This window comes from Zymoseptoria tritici, chromosome 7 (genome assembly GCF_000219625.1).
Source record: "Zymoseptoria tritici IPO323 chromosome 7, whole genome shotgun sequence".
NCBI classification, from domain to species: domain Eukaryota; kingdom Fungi; phylum Ascomycota; class Dothideomycetes; order Mycosphaerellales; family Mycosphaerellaceae; genus Zymoseptoria; species Zymoseptoria tritici.
The window spans coordinates 400246-420499 of NC_018212.1; the positions used below are offsets into that span (position 1 = coordinate 400246).

General features: G+C 53.7%; 7 protein-coding genes across 7 annotated transcripts; 3 read left to right on the forward strand and 4 right to left on the reverse strand.

Annotated features, from left to right (window-relative positions):
* Positions 1 to 352: 352 nt before the first annotated feature.
* Positions 353 to 3625, forward strand: MYCGRDRAFT_73716 (uncharacterized protein; the record flags this gene model as incomplete). Its single annotated transcript, XM_003850561.1, has 4 exons — positions 353 to 505; positions 585 to 1487; positions 1527 to 3246; positions 3304 to 3625. The coding sequence occupies 4 exons, from the start codon at positions 353 to 355 to the stop codon at positions 3459 to 3461; spliced, it is 2934 nt and encodes a 977-aa protein (XP_003850609.1).
* Positions 3626 to 5324: 1699 nt separating this feature from the next.
* MYCGRDRAFT_94290 (uncharacterized protein) lies at positions 5325 to 6677 on the reverse strand (the record flags this gene model as incomplete). Its single annotated transcript, XM_003851218.1, has 4 exons — positions 5325 to 5387; positions 5664 to 5978; positions 6449 to 6556; positions 6609 to 6677. The coding sequence occupies 4 exons, from the start codon at positions 6675 to 6677 to the stop codon at positions 5325 to 5327; spliced, it is 555 nt and encodes a 184-aa protein (XP_003851266.1).
* A 1370-nt stretch (positions 6678 to 8047) lies between these two features.
* On the reverse strand, positions 8048 to 8464 carry MYCGRDRAFT_94291 (uncharacterized protein; the record flags this gene model as incomplete). Its single annotated transcript, XM_003851217.1, has 1 exon — positions 8048 to 8464. The coding sequence occupies one exon, from the start codon at positions 8462 to 8464 to the stop codon at positions 8048 to 8050; it is 417 nt and encodes a 138-aa protein (XP_003851265.1).
* Positions 8465 to 9228: 764 nt separating this feature from the next.
* On the reverse strand, positions 9229 to 10737 carry MYCGRDRAFT_45479 (uncharacterized protein; the record flags this gene model as incomplete). The annotated part of the gene is made up of 1 exon (XM_003851216.1): positions 9229 to 10737. One exon carries the CDS (start codon positions 10735 to 10737, stop codon positions 9229 to 9231), a length of 1509 nt encoding a protein of 502 aa, XP_003851264.1.
* Positions 10738 to 12653: 1916 nt separating this feature from the next.
* MYCGRDRAFT_110088 (uncharacterized protein) lies at positions 12654 to 14580 on the reverse strand (the record flags this gene model as incomplete). The annotated part of the gene is made up of 2 exons (XM_003851215.1): positions 12654 to 13196; positions 13306 to 14580. The coding sequence occupies 2 exons, from the start codon at positions 14266 to 14268 to the stop codon at positions 12654 to 12656; spliced, it is 1506 nt and encodes a 501-aa protein (XP_003851263.1).
* A 170-nt stretch (positions 14581 to 14750) lies between these two features.
* Positions 14751 to 17934, forward strand: MYCGRDRAFT_73721 (uncharacterized protein; the record flags this gene model as incomplete). Its single annotated transcript, XM_003850562.1, has 2 exons — positions 14751 to 15100; positions 15159 to 17934. 2 exons carry the CDS (start codon positions 14751 to 14753, stop codon positions 17932 to 17934), a joined length of 3126 nt encoding a protein of 1041 aa, XP_003850610.1.
* A 468-nt stretch (positions 17935 to 18402) lies between these two features.
* On the forward strand, positions 18403 to 20157 carry MYCGRDRAFT_73725 (uncharacterized protein; the record flags this gene model as incomplete). Its single annotated transcript, XM_003850563.1, has 3 exons — positions 18403 to 18938; positions 19019 to 19189; positions 19249 to 20157. 3 exons carry the CDS (start codon positions 18471 to 18473, stop codon positions 20155 to 20157), a joined length of 1548 nt encoding a protein of 515 aa, XP_003850611.1.
* Positions 20158 to 20254: the final 97 nt, after the last annotated feature.

Here is a 20254-nt window from a genome sequence, read left to right on the forward strand (position 1 = left end):
GAGATCGCATCACCGGACCTGAGTCCTAAGCTACCATCTTCGAGTCACCGCGTCAACTGCCACACGCCGCCACTGTCTGCCCACGCCCATCACGAGAACACCGCGACTCTGCCAGCCCTCACGTGTCCTCGACCGACTGCTTCCACTCGTTCATCTGTGTTAATGACTCCCACCTAGGCCTGCCAAGCGTTCACGAACATCCGCCCCAGCAACCGATCCATCAAGACCTGCAGAGTACCTTGCACATACACCTTCATGCATCCAGCGAACCACGACAATCTCGAGAACAACACCTAGAGCATACAAGAAAGAGACAACTGCATTGGACAATCACAACAACACTACCGCCATCATGGCGTTACCCAGGGCCCCACCATCCTCGAGGCGGCCGGGACCCTCCCAGCAACAATCTGATAATGAACCCCTGGAGTACATCGGCGACTTTCGCAGAGGAAAAGAGATTGGAAAAGGCAGCTTTGCTACGGTCTATCTAGCCCAGCACCGGGTGAGTAATCCTCATACACATCTCGACATGAAGTCGAGTGGTGGCGAAGCTGTGGCAGCTATGCTAACGGACACCGCAGAAGTCGAGGTCTTATGTTGCCATCAAAGCTGTCCATGTCACCAAGTTGACTAAGAAACTCAAGGAAAACCTGGGCAAGGAGATCAACATTCTAAAAAGCGTCACGCATCCTCACATTGTCCAGCTGTTCAACATCGAGAGCACGACTTCATACATCTACCTGATTATGGAGTACTGCCAACTGTCGGACCTGGCACAATTCATGAAGAAGCGGCACATGTTACCCACCCTTCCGGAGACTTCTGACATCTTCCGGAGGTATCCCAACCCTGAGTTCGGAGGACTGAATGAGGTGTTGAGTCGACATTTCTTCAAGCAAATCGCCAGCGCCATGCAGTATCTTCGAGCGAGAGACTGCATACACCGGGACATCAAACCACAAAATCTGCTTTTGAACCCCGCGCCGACCTACATGTCGTCTCTCCGGCCTGAAGATCAGCCGTTCGCTGAGAGCGTGGACTCCTTGATCCCAGCAGCCGGTGTGGCTTCGCTACCCATGCTCAAGATCGCTGACTTCGGATTCGCACGCTACCTTCCCGACACTGCCATGGCCGAGACTTTGTGCGGTTCTCCATTGTATATGGCTCCCGAGATCCTCAGCTATGAGAAGTACGACTCGCGGTCCGATCTCTGGTCTGCTGGTACTGTCTTGTACGAGATGGTGGTCGGAAAGCCTCCATTTCGCGCGCAGAACCATGTTGAGCTGCTTAGGAAGATCAACAAGACGAATGATGTGATTGTGTTTGACAACAAAAACATGACCATCAGCAGAGGAATGAAGGACTTGATTCGTGCGCTGTTGAAGAAAAGCCCATTGGAACGTATGACATACGATGAGATGCTTGTTGATCCTGTGATCACTGGCGAGATCCCTGGACTCGTTCTGGAAGATCGGCCTCAAGAAGTGACTCCTCCTGCGCCTCCGGAGACCACAGACGAGGAGACCGAAGAGAGCGATCTCAGTCAGAAGATGGCAAAGGCGATGGACGTTCCGGAATCACCTCGTGGAACACCTGAGCCATCTTCATCGATCCCTCGGAGACCGTCAGAAGCAGGCCAAGCACAAGGCTCCCGAAAACCTTCAGATCCAGACCTTCGTCGTCGACCAAGTGAAGACATGGGTCGGAGGAAGTCAACTAGCGGTAGCCAGAATCAACCCGAAGGAATGGCAATCAAGCGACAGCCGAGCCATCGTGAGCGCGAGCAACGTCGACCGACGATTGTTGCTCACATCACCGCGCCGGGAAGACAGGAACTTCACCAGCAGCAGGGCCCGATGGCACCTGTGGCTCCAATGCAGAGGCGTGCGAGTCGGTCATCGCCACTTGCTGGACCTCCTCTGGTGCGCGAGCCAACCATCGAGGCCGAACAGCGACACGACGAGCGCTCTACTCGTGAGGCGAGGGAGCGTACTGCGCATGATCTGAACTTCGAGAAGGAGTATGTTGTCATCGAGAAGCGTGCCGTTGAGGTCAATGCATTTGCCGACGAGTTGGACGCCATCTCCAACCCAAATCAACGCGCCATCGTTCGCCGTGCTACGACCCAAGGACAGCCGACTTCAACAACAGGCGGTCAACCTGCAAGTCCATCTCGCGCCTTGCAGATGATGACTGGCAGAGCTTCGCACCAGCGGGCTGGGTCCTTTGAGAGACGTTATGCTCCATCGCCGCAATCTGCCACCAATATGCTCACCAAGGCTTTGAATGCCGCCAATGTTCGACTATTTGGCGCTCTAGGCACTTCACCACCTTTCGGCAAGGGACCATCGCCTCCTCGCGGATATGGCGCTTTCCCTCAGTACCCTTCATCTCAAGGCGCTTTGACATATGGAGACTCAAACGAGGCCAAGACTCCCATGGATGAGGACACTAAGCTAGTCCGCACCATGGAAGACGCGGCTCATCGTAGCGACGTGATCTTCGGCTTTGCAGAAGTCAAGTACCGCCAACTTCTTCCCGCCACTCCTTCAACACAAGACGGTCTAGGAATTCAACAGATTGGCACTCAAGAGGGCTCAAATGAGGAAGAGGACAAAGACATGACCACCATCGCCATCGTCGGCGTCGCAGAGGAAGCATTGGTCTTGTACGTCAAAGCTCTAGCCATCCTCACCAAGACTATCAGTCTTGCTGGGTACTGGTGGGAGAGGCGTGATCGTACCGAGTCCGTTGCACCTGATAATACCTCGAACCAAGCATCGAACGTAGCCACTCGCATCTTCGCCGTCGTCAAGTGGTCTCGCACCCGCTTCAACGAATGCCTCGAAAAGTCCGAGGTCGTTGGTCGCAGACTGCAGCTCGCCCAAAGCCAACTTCCCGAGACACATCCAGGCCACCCGAACAACCACGACAATGGCTCTGCATCCGCCGGTGGGATTTCCACTTCAGCCGATCAAATTTCCATCACGAGCGGTATCACCGCCGAACGACTCATGTTCGACCGTGCTGTGGAGATGAGCACGGCAGCCGCCGTCACTGAACTGGTAGGCCAGGAACTGAATGACTGCGAGTTGGGCTACAAGACTGCCATCATGCTGTGGGAAGCCGTGTTGGAGAATGACGACGAACCTCTGATGCGCAAGCCGAGCTCGAAGAGTCAGAAACCTGCTACAGAGGTCATCAATGGTATGGAGACGGAGGATCGGCAGAAGGTTATCAGGCGTGGGTCTTTCGGAATACCTCCTATCAGATCGTACACATTACTGACACCTTACACAGTCATCGATGGCGCTCGTGCTCGACTTCACTCGCTGCGCAAGAAGATCCATGCCCAGCAGCAGGGCACCAAGCGGTCTTCGATCAGTGGTAACTCGACGCCGAAGCCTGGCACTCCAGTACCTTCTGCACCTTCGATCGCCTCGACTCCGCCGCGATGAGCAAGGATGACTCGCTAGTCTCGGTCGCCGCTACCTCTTTCCTTTTTCTCTCCTTTGGCCTTTTTCTTGTTTTTGATTTAATGCTCAGAATGACCTGGAATAGACAGAGCGGGTGACACGGTGTTCATTGCGGTTTTTTGCTCTCTTTTGATTTTACTGATTTTAATGCGCGAGCGAGCGCCCATGTTTTGCTTTACACATTTCGGAATCGGATGGCCACGACGGCCACGCACACACGTACAGGAGTTTACCGGGCATGGAGAAGGACAAGATTGCATCAGAATGGGCAACGGAACTGGGGCAAGGAAATTGTACTTTCGATGGCTTTTGCTTTTGGGCGTTTTTTCTTTTTGGATTTCACTCATGAGGCGCACGGACTACAATATGAGATACCACTACCACGACGGCGCATGGACTGGGAAAGGATGCTAGGATGAAAGATTGGAGGTGGAAGTCGACGGCGAGGGAGCTGGGACGGACAGATTGATGAAGTCGTGGAAAAGAGCGAGAGAGTGAGGTGGAATGGCTGAAGGTATGCAGAGGTTGGTAGGGGATGAGGCTGAGATAAGCTGATGGTAGCTGACCACCTACTACTACTACTACTTTGCCTGTACTTGCTGTGCTATCCCTCTTGTTGGATAAGTGAAGCATGTCAGGGCGTTTTGACATGCCGGTGATTGAGAGACGATTGCTGGCATGTCGATGTCGTTGATTCTGTTCACGTCTTCCGGCTGGCATGCTGGCGAGTGGCCTCGATGTTGAACTCGTGCTACTGAATCCGGTTGAAGATGTCTGCTCTTGCCGGTGGTCTGCTCCGTTGCCCGCTTCGTCCTGAGAGTCAAGCCAACGTCTCACCGATCTTGAAGCGCCAACTTCCGAATACTTTGCGATCACAGGGAGCAGATCCGTCGAGTACCAGTTGGATGTAGTCGCTCGATGCCGACGTTCGACCGATACCAAAGCATGCATGGAACCTGGAATGGGAATTGTTGGTCCCCGAGTACTGTCATCTCCAGCCGAAGGCATCAGTACACGAGTACTGTGCTCTTCAGCTTCAGGCATCGGTCCGTCCTCGAAGGATGCATTGCTGTGCATCTTGATCCTTCGGGTAACAGACACAAGACACAGTCAAGCATTCCAAGCATGCCTCTCTTGGCTTGATCGAGACGTCGATCATTCAACTCGCATGCCCATCGATGCTGTCCAACAACGATCACATCAATGCAACACCACGTTTCACATGCGACGATCTCACATCACAATGCCACCAATCGCCGGCCCGTTCGGACTGAACTCCACACGATAACAAGGACCACGGTTCCAGATCCGCCGTTCATTGTTCGACGATTCCCGTCCATCGTCCATGACGTCGTCGATCTCTCCACAAAACCTGCACCCCTGGTTTGAACATCACTCCACACTCCACACTCCACACAATTATTAGACACGGCCTACGTACGCCGAACCAACTAAACGCATCCTTAGAGGCATTTATCGATGCAAGGAGATCTGGGATCTGGAGATCGATGAGGTCTGGGCCAATCATGCGTGGTCGTTCACACATGGCTGGGCCTGTTGGGTCTGGACTCGATGACGGGCCAGAGTCGAGCACGAGACGCCTTTGTCTAGCATGATGGCGTGGCATTGTTTGTAATGGGCTAGGGTTGATCGAGCTTATAGATCTTCTGTCGTCTCCCTTCTGTTTCTTCTTGGATGCACATCAACACCTGAACACTACCGCGAAGCGATCAATCTACATCAAGGACCAAGCAAAACCAACTCCAGTCAACATCAACCACACAATGTCTTCTCCCGTTACCGACCAAAAGAACCGTCGCTCCTCCAGCTCCGCCAGCCGCAAAGTCAGTCCACCTCTTCAATCGTTTTCGTCAACATCACGGCCATACTAACGATCATCAGGGCGGTCTGGCCGGATTCCAAGAGTTCAAGCGCGAGTCTCCAGCTGCCAACGCGAGGCGAGCATCGATCAAAGACCAGAACACGGCGCCTTCGGGAGTGATCTCGAATTTGTGGAACAGGTTTGTCTCTCAACGACAATGCTGAGTGAGGAACGTGAGCTGACTTGATTGTTTCAGCACGATGAAGGGACATGAGAAGAAGTGAGGGAGGATTCACGACGATTTGATGATGCATGAAGGAGAACAATGTAGCGAGCTTTGAACGATTTCATCTTTCTCTTACGGCTCTCGAACTTCCTTTCCACGTCCTGTCTTCCCTCGTCGTCGTGACATTCCGTAGCTCCCGATGAAATGGAGGTCGATGGCTCTCGCCTTGCTGTCCGTTGAGCCGCTTGGACTTTACAGGCTTGTCGACGTCTGTGAACCTGCGGATGACTACGAGTCGGCTGCTTTGACCTGTGGCAGCGAGTCCACCTTTCACTTTCCCGCAGATCACGTCTCTGCCTTCAGACACTGTTCGTTGACAGAGCTTGAAGAAGCGGCGTTGCAGCGAGAAATTGCACACAAGGCCCAGCACGACGTCTACCTGGAGCTCTGACTGGGCATGGGAGGAGCTGATGTCAACCATGGTCAGCAATACCAGGTCACGACGCGGACTGTAGAGCAGCTTGAGTCGTTGCTGTGAAGCAGCATGGCTGGCTGGCAATGGAGGGAAGAAGGGCACAGGTCAAGTTTCGAGTTGCTTCAAGTGTATAGATGAATGCCTGAGATATCGTTCCAACTCGCAGTCGCAGTAAACCGATGAGGGCAGTCGTCAATACCGTCAGAGCATATTGAATTTGTAATGGGTCTGCACGCGATTCCCGTCCGGCGAGTCCAAAACCACCTCCCTTTGCAGTCTTGGCCGAGAAAAACTCTAGTGAAGACGATCACAGTTCGCGTCGGGGCTTGCTTCGTCCATTTGGCAGTATGTATCGTCCTCGGTGCACTTATTGTTCTGGAAAATAGAAACGATCTCAACGTCAGTGGAATCGTCAACAACGTCGAAATGTCCGAACTTCTGCATACCTTGTTGCAAGGCTTGATGACTTGCTCGCCGGTTATGAGATTAGACTCGCACCATCCGTACGGGAAGATGCCCCTTTGTTCCCCGAGGGATTTCGCAGTCGTGCATTTCTGTGAACTTGGTAAGTACGCTGCGACGGGTGTGGTGAGAGGAGGCCCGTACTCCGTAATCCTGCACGGCAGAGGCCGCCGTGATGAGGGCGACGATGATGGAAGTCTTCCAGGGGAGCATGATCGCTGATGTTGGTGTCTTGTGTGATCGTGGGATGACAGATTGGGTCTCTGGCAGGCAGGATATGTATCTGGCAGGATGGGTGTGTGGCAGATTGGTTTTGTAGGAGGAAGAGATGGAGAAGGAAGTGAGTGAAAAGGTGGGTTCACTCAAGTTGATATAAGCACTTGGGCAGAAACATTTTCCGAAACACGTGGCAGTGCTCGAAGCAGTCAACAAAGACTCCCGCTGTAGGATGCCGTGTCCTGCGTCCAGGTATAGCACTGACCGCCGGAAACTCAATCGAAGCTCTCTCGAGGCAGTGATCGAAGACTTTGCGAGTTGGCTGACATGAGCTCGGACACGTCGGTGACCAGGTTCAAGGACTGGCCGGTAATTCTGTTCACAACCCTGCTCGTCTATGCGGTGCTTCGCCGAGCGACACGTTCCTTTCGACAAGGACACAATGCATGTGTCGCTCCGGATGAAAAGAGTTGGGTCAGTGTCCATTCTCCGCAGCTGTGAGGTCGTTGCGTCAGTTGTCAAGTCCGCCGATGGAGATCGCCCAGCAGAGACACTTGTGAGAAATACGAAAGTCCTCTCTTCCGTACATACAGCATTCCGAGGAACACCTAAGAGAGCATTGAGTAAGTTCATCAGGGTATAGCGAGAACGCTGCAGCTAGGGATCATCCCTCGCAACTCAGGAAAGGATTACTCACTCAAGGTTAGGAATCCCGCTTCGAATGCCTGATCATGCCATTACACTTGCAACCAGTCACTCCGGTCCACATGGCGGCCTGTGGAAGTGCTCCAAGTTGCCGAAGTACTGAGACTGGGACTGAGGTATCTCGTGTTCAGGAATCGAGCGAAGGCGGTCGTTGTATGTAAAGATGAAATCGTGTGAGTTTGTGCGGTGGACCGGGGAGAGTGAAGTGGTGTTTATTAAAGGAAGAGTAAACATTCAGGGGGTCTTCGCTCACGCAAGGTCGATCTCGTCTTCTTGAAAGCTCGATCAAGCCGTTACGTTTGAATACGTCTCTCCGCTCCGTACGGCGGCTGGTAGAATACCTACAGGAGCATTGCATCAGCTGTTGAGCATATAACGGAGAGACTTGAAAGGAACATCTTCGAGTATATCCCTCAGGAGAAAATCGCCCACAAGAGGTTCATTCTGGCTTCTTGAAGCTCAGCCATGCCATTGTATCGGGGAATGTTTCCTCGATCCAGACAGCGATTGGTACAATGTCTAAGAGATCATTGCGTCAGCTATCGAACATATAACGGAGAGACTTGAACGAAAGATCCTCGAGCATACCTCTCAGGGGGAAACGCTCACACGAAGTCCATTCTATCGTCTCGAATGTGACCCAATTTACTCTCTCCTCACCACTATCTACCAGCCGCTCTACGCGTAGCCGCCGCGTGCTCCGCCTCCACTCTCCTCCTCCTCCTCAACTCCACCTCCCTCTCCTCCGCCACGCGCTGCCGCCTCACCCTCTCCTCGTGATCCCGCCGCTCCCGCCTCTCCCTCTCCTCGAACTCCGCCACAGCCCTCTCTCTCTCAACCAGCTCCGCCCGCAGCGCCACAATCCTCTCATTCGCATACTCCAAGTCCTCGTACAGGGAGCGGAGCGTTCTTGCTCCCAGGGCTCGATACTCTTTCGTGAGTCCAGGTTCGCGAAGCTTGGCGAGGACGATGTCGATGCGGCGGACGAGCTGGCGTTGGCTTGTGTTGACTTGGTCGTCGATGAGGTATTGGAGCTCGGCGCGGGTACGGATGTAGCTTGCTTCGTTTCGGGGAGGCATTTTGTGTGTATTGGTCCTATTGACTCGATGTCAGCTGCGCTTCACTTGTTGCGAGTGCTTTTCGACTCGATATTGCTTACTCGTCAAGGTGAAGCAGGTATGTATCTCGGATTCGATCGATGAGATCGAGGGTTGTCGTAGATGTATAGGGTTGGAAGTAACGGCTCAGTCGATACGACTAGCTGGGGAGCTGATGAACTAGCTGGAGAGTGAAGTCGAAGAATCGATATCCGAATGTCGATGGTGTTCAAGGGACGATGAGGTTCGATGGTGGCTTGGACGTTGTTACTCTGAAGGAGAGGTCCAGAGAAGCTGCACAATGGAGGAGGTCGAAGGATGTCCGAACTTCGTTGAGGTAGCAGCCTGTCGGTGGGAGAATTGCCTGCGCACTGGAAGAGGTTGAGGGACGTTCGAACGTCGTTGTTGGAACAGCTCATACGAAGTTGGTGGATGTTCGATTCTCGTTGGTGCAAGACCTCATCGGTGGTGGAAGAATTGCCTGCACACTGAAAAAGGTTGGTGGATGTTCGAACTTCGTTGTTGGAAGAGCTCGTCGACGGAAGACTTGCTCTCGACCAGCAAGGCGGACCGTGCGTTTTTGCATGTGACAATCGAAGAAAAGCTGAGAGAATCACGTACCTTGCCGTTTGCGCTTGGTCATATAGCACACTTCGTTCTGGATATCAACCCAAGCATAAGTCATGTACTCCTCGACGCCACGCTCAAAGACATTTATCGACAGGAGCCCCCTATCAACGCTTCGCTCATCCACTCTCGAAGATCTCGAACTTCACGACCTCCGCGTCTAATGTCTCCATGTCCAGCAGCACGATCTCGCCCGTCTCCTTGAACTTCGGCACTGCGACGAGCCTCACTTTCTGCCCGTGAGGTCCTTCGATGACACTGGTCTCGAACTTTGGTTGGTTGCCAACAAAGTATACATGTGGACACTCCTTCATCACGAAGCGATCGCCGTCTTGGAACGGGAAACACCACAGCGTGTCTGGTGCTGTGGGAGCTGTCAAGCGCCAACGCATCATCGCCTCCATCATCTCGAGACGCTCTTCGCCTGAGACGTAGCGGTAGACATCGTCGACAGTCTGTCCGCCGGCACCCAAGAAACGCCAACCGTCGACGTCGAACTCGGCAGGGTTCGTGGTACTGTCGAACCAGTTCGGCAAGTGAGTCTGGCCTGGGACTGGGTGCTCGGTGTAAGCGCGGGAATGAGGGAACATGGCGGCGTGGATGGGATGTTGAGGAAGAGCTGTGGATGTGGGATCTGACTGGCCAGGGAGGAGTGTGATAGGTATGGAAGGAAGGAGACCGGCAAGCCATGTGTCGAGACGATCGCTTGGTGCAGCATTGTAGGATGCCGCGTCGTAGCCATACTTCTTCTGACTGGTCTTCTTGGCGGCAATGAGCTCTTCACGCGTAGGAATTGGTTGCGCATGTGCCAGAGAATTGCCGGCAATGATGAGTCTGGAAACGCTGGCAGCTGATGTCTGATCTGACAGAGATGCCGCTTCTCCTGTGAGCCATTCTCCAAGCAGGTCCAAAGTGAGGGTATCGCCAGTATCTCCGCTGATCGAAAGTCCCGACACGATTGCTACCTTGCCGTTCTGCGGTCTTGCGCTGCTGAGGCTCTTTCCTTGCAGAGCTGCATCTCCATCGTCGCGTTCCCACCTCGGCGGTTGTCTTGGGAGGTCCGGGACTCTTATGTCCAGAACTTCGAAATCACCGTCCGAGTTCTCTGTACCCATCACTGCCACGATAGCGCCTGTGACCAGTAGCACACTCCGTAGGAAGCCTCCTGTCAACCGCAGTCTTCCAGACTCATCCTCCAACATCATGGGTATATCTGCATCTCCATCCGCATATTTCTCTCTTGCTGGCGGCGCCGCGATCCAATGCTCTTTCCCGATGTCGTCCAGCACGTTTGGCTTCAGTGGCATCTCCATGTATATTGTGCCCACGATCCAGCACAGCGTTCCCTGCCGTACATCCAATACACGATCCACCTGTTTTGCAGCCTCGCCGGAGATCTCGAAGTCGCTGAAGGCTTCCGCCGCTATGGCCTCGACGGAGGGCTTGAGCTGTGCCAGTCGCGTGAAGTACATGTCTGCATATTGCTGCTGGTAGTGGACTCCTTCTCCGCGTGGTAGGTTGTATGTCGGGAGCGGGTTGTAGATGGAGGTGGTTCGATCGAGGGTGGCATGGTCGTCTGATGGCTTCGAGAGCAGAGCATCGTCGCTCGCTCCATTCGTTATGGCCATACTGTGCGAGGGTGACAGTGCCGTCGTTGTGTGAGTGCGACAGTGCTGTGGTCGAGATCTGAGGTTGAAGTCGAGGCTCAAAGAAACGCGTGAAGGACGCGCCGTGGAGAAATTCAATTTAGCCGCGTCTCTAGCACGAGGAAACCACGACCTGAACTCCTTCCTTCAGTACAAGTCTTTCTATTGTCACGATCTCGACCGCAATGGCAGATGCTGGTCTATTGAGAGCATAAGCCTGACTGTCACGAGCGTTGATATACTTGCGAAGATCCGATGTTTAAGAAGAACAGAAGCATCGATGCAAGAATCCTGCACTCTGACATTGATCTACTCCTGCTTCCTTATAACCCAAGTAACGTATTTACCATCAATTAGAATCCCTCTTCCACTCTCCAAACATTCTCTCTCCGCCTCCACAATCATTGCCTCCAACTTCTCAGCAATGCTCGCCATCTCCCCGCCCCTTTGTCTCAACGCATCACACCACTCTCTCTGCCCCAAGAACGAGCAATCCTGCCAAATCATCAAAGCCTCCTTCGCCGTCCAGCTCCTCTCATGTACGACCAACTCCGCACCCACGTTCGCCGTGTTAATCTTCTCGTGGAAGTCACTGACCCAACTACCGCTCGTGGTAACCTGCGATTGCAGCGCTTTAAACTCGTCCAATACCGCTTGCAACGCTGTCGCTTCCTGTCCGGGATGAGCTACCAAGGTCCTCACCTCGCTGTTGTCGTACTCCTGCCACTGAAGCCCTCCGCCGGGTTTGAGCAATTTCATGAGGTTCTTCAACAAAGGTATGGGATTGCCTGAAGCAATCACAAACACGAACAAGCGCATGTGTATGACATCGTACCGTCCGACGAGTTCTTTTGGCAAAGGGTCTTCAAAGACGTCGAGGGTGCGGAATGAGACATTGGATGGCCACCAGGGTTGCGGCGGTGCTTGTGCGAGGGAGATGTCCGAGGCTTCGATGCGGCAGCCTGCTGGAAGTGTCTGTGACAGAGACAGAGACCAGATTCCGGTCCCGCAGCCAACGTCGGCGATGAGGGCATTGGGAGGGAGCTCGATTGCAGGGTTCAGGAGATGTCCGGTTGTGAGCAACCAAGCCTGATGTTGGAGGTTCAAGCGAGCGGATGCTTGGAAGTCACGCTTGAGTGGGTAGTGAGTTGCATCGTTGGTGCTCGGCATGTTTCGTTGTTTTGTTGTTCAAATTGTATTGCAGAGTGGGATGTTGAAACTTGAGAGGAGATGGAACGCACAATAGATGAATTGAAACTGTTGCCTTACAGAAGGCTCGCTTGGGCGTTGCCATGTGATACTGCTGTGCTCATCACAAAGCCATCATCTCATGCAATCTGTGCTTCAGGCATCAAGTATCACTTCCGAACCATCGGACACGAGGCTGAATCTCGGCAACAACACAACAATTCCACCAGCTAGCACAACATCCGATCCACCACGACCATGCGGGACACCATCGAAATGTCTTCGTGACTTTAGTCCGCTGCCCATTGACCTCAAGGGGAAAAACAAGCGGGTCTGAAAAAGCCCGAAACGTCCTCTCTCACCCACCCAGCTATCGAAAGCGGTTAGGTATAAAAGAAGGAAACTTTGCTCTTGCGCGTGAAGCATAAAGCTTCGCTAGTGACCTCACTGCATTGGACTTTCCTGGGGAGGATGTGCAGCGGGCGCAATAATCTGTTCTGCAGCGCGGGAAATGTGCTAGGGTATTTCGTGCAGGGGAGATGAGAAGGTATGACCCACCAATGGTGTGAGACAAGGGAGAAAGGAAAGTGTGCGCTGCTCGGTGTTGGTTGTTTGAACATGTTGCTGTACAGTGAGCTCGAACAGTCCCTAGGATGCGCTTCGAACAAAAGCCTCGCAAGCTGGCGTGTACGATAAAAGAATGTCGCTCATCAGTGACGTGTGCCGTTGATGTTCCCATTGACCTGCGGCGGATGCTGCTGCAAGTCCTTCGCAGACATGCCATTGATCTGTGGCGGAGGTGGAGGCGGTGGTCCATAGGTTCTGGGCTGCACGTCGATACCCTCTTCCTCAGTATCGTCATCGTACTCTCCATCGTCGTCCTCATCGTACTCTTCATCTTCATACTCGCTCTCGGTCTCGCCCTCGAGGCCCTCTTCGTACTCGTCTGCTCCGGCATGAACGTCGTGGACACCAGGCTGCGCAGGTGGATGAGCAGTACTGCCATACCCCTGCGTTTGCATGGCTCGGCATAGCTTTTTGAGCTTCTCATTCTCGCGAGTGAGGCGATCAATAGCCTGCTGACTTTGACTTCGCTCCTCAGCCATTTGGAAAATGTTCTTGTTCGTGGCTTCCTGCTTCCGCGTGAGGTTGAGATTCTCCTTCTCCAGCCGCTTGGTCTTCTTCGACATCTCCTCCATCTCCTTTCGGAAAGTGAGAAAGAGGTCATTGGAATTGTTAAGGGTGTCTTCTACCTGCTTTGGGGTCAGTCAGTTATCAGACGAAATACATGGCATGCTCAGCGGGAGTCGGCGTGGTGCAGGTTTGTGGCTTCGCTGAGGTCATTCCTGAAAAAGGACATACCTGCTTGAATTTCTCCACGTAGACGTTTAGTTGCCCTCTAAGCTCGTTCTCCGTTTGGCTGAAAGTGCTCACCTGTCGTGTCAGTTGGTGGCTCTTTGACAGCTCACTCTCTTGCGCCTTTTTGAGTTGGTCGTGTCGTGCGGAATGGTAGGCAATCTCCAGCTCCTTTGTCCGTAGCACCGATTGGAAGTGCAGCTCTCGCAATTCGTACTGATGCAGGAATGCTGTGAACTTCTCCCGGAATATTTTGTCCTGTTCCAGCTCCGCGGTTTGTCGTTCGGGCGATCTTCGATCCGACACCACCTCTTCCACGTCCAGCACGAGATCTTCCAGCTTCTGATGTAGTTCATCATTCCGATTCGCAGAGTTCTCTTTCAGGTCACGCATGTCCTCCTTAAGCTTCTTATTCTCCTTCTGTAGTTCACGACTGAGTTTCTCGAGCTTGTCCTTCAACCCACGCTCCCTTGTCCGATCTTTGCTGATTTCTTCCTTCTCTTTCTGCAGCTGGTCTCCCCGTTTCTTTGCTTTGACATGTTCGCGCTCTGTCCGTTTCATCTCGCTGAGCAATTCAGAATATTTGCGCTGCAGGATATCCAGTTTGCTGTTGTGAGGCTCCAAAGTATTTAGCAGCTGAGACAGATCCCGATTCGCCTTCTTCACCTCAGCTTCAATCTCTGCATTTTGGTGCGCATCCTCGGTGTTGGTCGCTTCCAAAGAAGCGATCTTCGACAGCAGAGCCTTGTGAGCATCCACGGTATCCGTCGCACCTCCACTACCCTTCTTTCCCTTGCCCTTCCCTTTGGCAGCAGGAGCTGTGGTAGGCGGTGGAGGTGGTGCTGCTATTGAGGTCTCCGAAGCCGATGCAGACGCATCGCGAGAATAGTCAATGGTCGAGGCGGGCGAATTGCGAGCATTATTGGCCTGTCCTGGCTGCGGTTGGTGCTGATTCGCGACCGCCGCCATCTCAGTAAGGATGTTGCCCTGTGCGATCAATCGGGGTGTCTTCTATCTCCCCCTCCTGTTGTTCGCCGTTGGTCTACCCTGACCGCGACCGGGCATGGACGCCGTACGACCTGGAGTCTGTATCACTAGACCTCTCTGAGAGGCGCTCTGGTGGTATGGAGTCGGATCTGCCGGTGCGATGGACCGCTTCGTTACTTCGTGCCGGAAAGGACGGCCGCGCGAGGTGTTGCCGGGGTCGTGTTTGCGAATGATACCGTACGAGACCTGAATGATATCGAAGGAATGGCCGGAGTCCTCAGGGCGGTAAAATGGTCTGGCGGTGGTTGGTCGTCTATCGATTATGTTGCTGTGCTCGGCGTCTTGCAGACGAAGGAGCAGAGGCGAAGACTCCGCTTCCCGCGGCGTGACTAAGCGAGACGACATCATGATGGCAGTTGATGCCGTCGTCCACTTCCACTCGACTACAGAACATCCTCTCCTCGATGCTATCAAATACGTTGCGCAGCACTGCGCGATCAAGTCGCCTTGTTGCTCCGAACCACCGACTGCTCACCCGCGATGCACGCCGAACGTACGCTTCCGTGACCGATCTCAGCAACTTTCCCAAACCGGGAGAGCAGATCCATGGCTTCACCTTGAAGAGGACGAAACACGTGCCAGAGTTGGAGCTGTCTGCATTACATTTCCAGCATGAAAAGACGGGAGCAGACTATCTGCATGTGGCAAGAGACGATACCAACAATGTCTTCAGCATTGGCTTCAAGACAAATCCGCCAGACGCCACGGGAGTACCTCATATCCTTGAGCATGTCACGCTATGTGGGTCGGAAAAGTAGGTCATGGCATACGTCTTGAGAGGTAGGAATGTAGGCTGATGCTGTCCTCGGTAGGTACCCTGTACGAGATCCCTTCTTCAAGATGCTTCCTCGATCTCTCCAGAATTTCATGAATGCGTTTACCAGCTCCGACTACACAATGTATCCCTTTGCCACGACGAATGCTCAAGACTTCAAGAATCTCATGGACGTCTACCTTGATGCGACGTTGAATCCACTCATCAAGAAATCGGACTTTGTGCAAGAAGGATGGCGCATTGGGCCAGAGAATCCTCGATCGCCACCCAAAGACGAGAGCGGTAGCGATTTGGTGTTCAAAGGCGTCGTATACAACGAGATGAAGGGCCAGATGTCCGATGCGACGTACCTCTACTACATTCGCTTCATGGAGAATGTCATTCCCGCACTCAACAACAGTGGTGGCGACCCTCAGAAGATGACCGATCTGACATATGATCAGCTGCGGAGCTTCCAACAAGGACACTACCATCCGAGCAACAGCAAGATCCTGACTTACGGAGACCAGCCGATTGAAGAGCACCTGCGACTGCTGGGTGAACAATTGTCTCGCTTTGAGAAGACTGAAGTAGATCGCGATGTCAAGGCACCAATATCTCTGGCTGATGGTCCTCGAAATGTCACCGTCAAGGGACCAGTCGATCCACTGACTCCCCCCGACGCTCAGTTCAAAACTTCCACGACCTGGCTGATGGGAGATTCCAACGACATTGCCGAATCCTTTGCGCTCAGAATTGCCACGAATCTGCTACTCGACGGATACGGCTCGCCAATGTACAGCGCCCTGATAGAGTCTGGTCTGGGAACAGACTTCACACCTAATACTGGCTACGATCCTTCTGGTCAAACAGGAATCTTCTCCATCGGACTGAACGGCGTCACAGAGGCCAACGTGCCCAAAGTGAAGGAAGTCATCGCCGCGACGGTAAAGGAAACGATCAAGAAAGGTCTGGACAAGACCAAAGTCGAGGGCTTGCTACATCAATCGGAGCTTGGTCTGAAGCACAAGACTGCATCATTCGGCATGAACTTGATCCAACGCCTCAAGCCAGGCTGGTTCAACGGGATTGATCCTTTTGATGCGCTTGCGTGGAATAGCATCATGGACACGTTCAAGTCAAGCTACGCATCGGAGAGATATCTTGAAGGTCTTCTGGAGAAGTACCTCCTCACGGACAACACCTTGACATTTACCATGACACCAAGCACAACCTACTCTGCCGATCTCGCATCTGAAGAAGCAGAAAGGCTTCAAAGCAAGATTGCGGAAGCTGTGAGCGCCTATCCGAGTGAGCAAGAGGCTTACAAGCAACTTCGCGAGCGGGAGCTGGAACTGGTCGCGGAGCAGGATGCTGGTCAGACCGAGTCTCTTGATATCCTGCCCACGCTACACGTCTCTGACATTCCTCGTGAACAAAAGCGAACAGTCGTGAGGGACAGCGAGGTTGATCACGCCCAGGTGCAGTGGCGTGAGACGGCCACGAATGGGCTGACATACTTCCGCGCATTGGCACTCTTCAAGGACCTCCCAGATGAGCTCCGCATGTTGGTCCCGCTCTTCTGCGACAGCTTGATGCGAATCGGCACGAAGACAAAGTCAATGGGAGAGATCGAAGACCTAATCAAACTGAAAACTGGCGGCATTTCTTTCGGACACCACGCTACGACATCGCCCTACGACACCAGCAAAGCCGAGGAGGGCTTCGCAATCTCAGGATTCGCATTCGACAATAACGTATCGGCGATGTATGAGCTCATACATACAGTGCTGATTGAGACCGACTTTGACTCGCCGAATGCACAGCGAATGGTCAGGCAGCTTCTTCAGACTGCTGCCAGCGGTGCTGTCGATGGTATCGCGGAAAGCGGCCATCGCTATGCCATGCGCTATGCTGAGGCCGGCGTTTCTCCTCAAGGACGGATCAGCGAGCAGGTCGGCGGCATCACTCAGGTCAAGCTCATCACAAGTCTTGCAGCGGCTGAGGAAGATGCTAGCGCAATGGCAGAGCTCATCGGAAAGCTAAAAGCTATTCAAGCACTGACTGTCGCGAACACGAAGCAAAGCATGCGAGTGGCCCTCACCTGCGGCCAGGACGCCGCCGGACCCAACGAGTCTGCTCTGCGGAAGTTCCTGCACTCGACCTCCTCTGCCAATCTGTCCGCAAACCCAGCTTCAATCTACACCACCTCCGCACAAGACTACACATCCTCCCGCAATACCTTCTTCAACCTCCCCTACCAAGTCTCCTACTCCGCTCTCCTCCTCCCCACCGGCCCGTACGTCGACCAATCCTCCGCTCCCATCGCCATCCTCGCCAAACTCCTCACCCACAAACACCTGCACCACGAAATCCGCGAAAAGGGCGGCGCTTATGGCGGCGGAGCCCTCTCTCGCGGTCTCTCCGGTGTCTTTGGCATGTACTCCTACCGCGACCCAAACCCGGATAACACGCTGGAAATCTACTCCAATGCCGCGCGCTGGGCGGCAGACCGCGAGTGGACGGAGAGGGAGCTCGAGGAAGCGAAACTGAGTGTTTTCCAGGGCGTGGACGCGCCGGTTAGTGTGAATCAGGAGGGAATGGTGAGGTTCTTGAGTGGAGTTGATGAAGAGATGGAGCAGAAGAGGAGAGAGTGGTTGTTGGATGTTGATGTGAGGCAGGTGAGGGATGCGGCGGAGAGGATGGTTGGGGATGTCAAGAGTAAGGCGTACGTGACTGTGTTGGGGAATGCGGAGAAGAAGGCGTTTTTGAAGGAGAAGAGTGAGGCGTGGAGGGTGGTGGACATGGGGATGAAGGGTGAGGCTGCGGCGTAATCGGGGAGTATCATCGGGATTTCTCCGCTTCGATCGAGATGTCCGTGATACTTTGCATGGATGGCAATGGGGAGGCAACGTAAAGCAGAACAGGAAATCTGTACGATATGACTCGAGGGCGATGTGCTGAAACACCACTTTGTAACCTGCTTTGTTCGAAGTTGTCGACTGTGCCTGGGCTGCCTTTCAGTCATACCTAGGACTTCTAGATCGCTATCTTCAACTTGAAGTGAAGCCCATTTGCGCAGGAACATAGAAATATTGATATCAACATACCACCTGAAGTCCAACTCAGCATGACGATGATGTCGTACAACAATGGTGCCTGGTGCCTGGACGGCGGGGCAAGCTTGCAAAGGATGAAGGATTCAAAGAAAGAACAATGCAACCTCCCACCTTCACCATTCATCACCAAGAATTTGTTCTTTGGCAACGACAAACCTCAACATCAACATCAACAATCCACCAAAACCAACTCTCCACCATCAAACCCACCTCTCAACACCACACCTCACCTCAATACTCCACCACCCACCATGTCTTCTCCCTCCACCATGACCCCCAACAACGAAGACCACCACCTCTTCGACGACCTCCTCGACCTGACCTCCGCCCGCACCGCCGACCACGACCTGCACTACCTCACCTCTCTCCGCGCCGCTTACCCTGACTTCATCATAACCGCCATCCCCACCTCCAACATCCCGCTCCTCGCCTTCGCATCCTCCGGCCACGCGACCGCCACCCTCGACAAGGAAACCGACTCTTTCGCTTCCTGGAGGGGATACGTCGGACCCTCGGCGAACGCCCGGGATGGAGCGCTGGCGGAAAGCGTGCACTTTGGGAAGTATGGGTATGTGTGGAAGGGGGAGGAATTTACGGTTTGGATTGTGGATGGGGTGCAGTATGTGGGTAAGGAGAGGGAAGGGGCGGAGCACCCGCTTGGACCGTCGGGGGGGACGGATGCGTTGATCAAGGCGGTTGGGGGGTGGTTGTTGGATGATGTGAGTTTTTGTGTTGGGGAATCATGGACGGGTGGTGATTCGTGTTTGAGCTATTTATGCTAACGTCGGTGGGATGGCAGGTGGTATGGGTCTACGACGGCTACTGGTACCAAGACAAGAAACTCTACGCGGAAGTCTCGAAGATGGACTGGTCGAAAGTCATCCTCGACGAAGGCATGAAACGAGAAATTCAACAGGCGGCGGATACATTCTTCGACTCGAAGGATGCGTATGACGGACTAGGAGTTCCTGTAAGCATTTCTCCTCCTCCCCTTCCCTCCCTTCTCCAACCCAACTGACTCAACGACAGTGGAAACGCGGCCTCCTCTTCCACGGCCCCCCCGGAAACGGAAAAACAATCTCCATCAAAGCCCTCATGCACGGCCTCCTCTCCCGGCGTCCCCACCGCATCCCAACCCTCTACGTCAAAACCGCGCCCCGCGAATACAACATCAAAGACGTCTTCGACCAAGCCCGTCGTCTCGCACCCTGCATGGTCGTCCTCGAAGACGTCGAAACGATCGTCACCCCGTCCACCCGCTCTTACTTTTTCAACCAAATGGATGGACTGGAAGATAACTCTGGTCTCTTTGTCGTCGCGTCGACGAATTATTTGGATCGACTGGACCCCGGGTTGACGAGTCGGCCGAGTAGGTTTGATCGGAAGTATTTGTTTCCCTTGCCGAATGAACACGAGAGGACGTTGTATTGTGAGTTTTGGAGGGGGAAGGTGGTGAGGAAGGGGGAGGTGGAGTTTCCGGAGAAGCTCTGTCCGGCGATGGCGCACATCACCAACGGCTTCTCCTTTGCTTTCCTTCAAGAATGTTTCGTCGCTAGTCTCCTTTCTCTGATCCATCAGGAGGAGAAGGGGGACAAGAAGAAGGATGATCTGGAAAAGTATGAATTGTGGGTGGCGTTCAAGAAGCAAGCCGACATTCTCCGCAAAGAGATCCGCAACGACGAGCAGAACAGTCAGCAGACGAGGGATGAGGGGGAGGCGATGTTCAGTCTTGGTCCCAGTATGGGGGGAATGGATCTCCGTGGTCCCGGCGTGGCGCCCGTCATGAGCGGTGCTGGAGGACAGAACATGCCGTTTGGCAAGCAATTGGCAGCGGTGGATCAGACGCTGCAGCAATTCCGTGTGGTCGACGAGGGCACGCCTAGACTGCCGGTTGGGAAGGGGAGGTACATCAACAGTGCGGCGTGGGAGGAGAGATGAGGCATTGCGCAGAGTCCACGAGCATCGAGCGTGTTGTCGGACGGTGTCGCGGTGAACGCAGTAGCATGACTCCTCAGGAGTTCATTCGGGACTATCC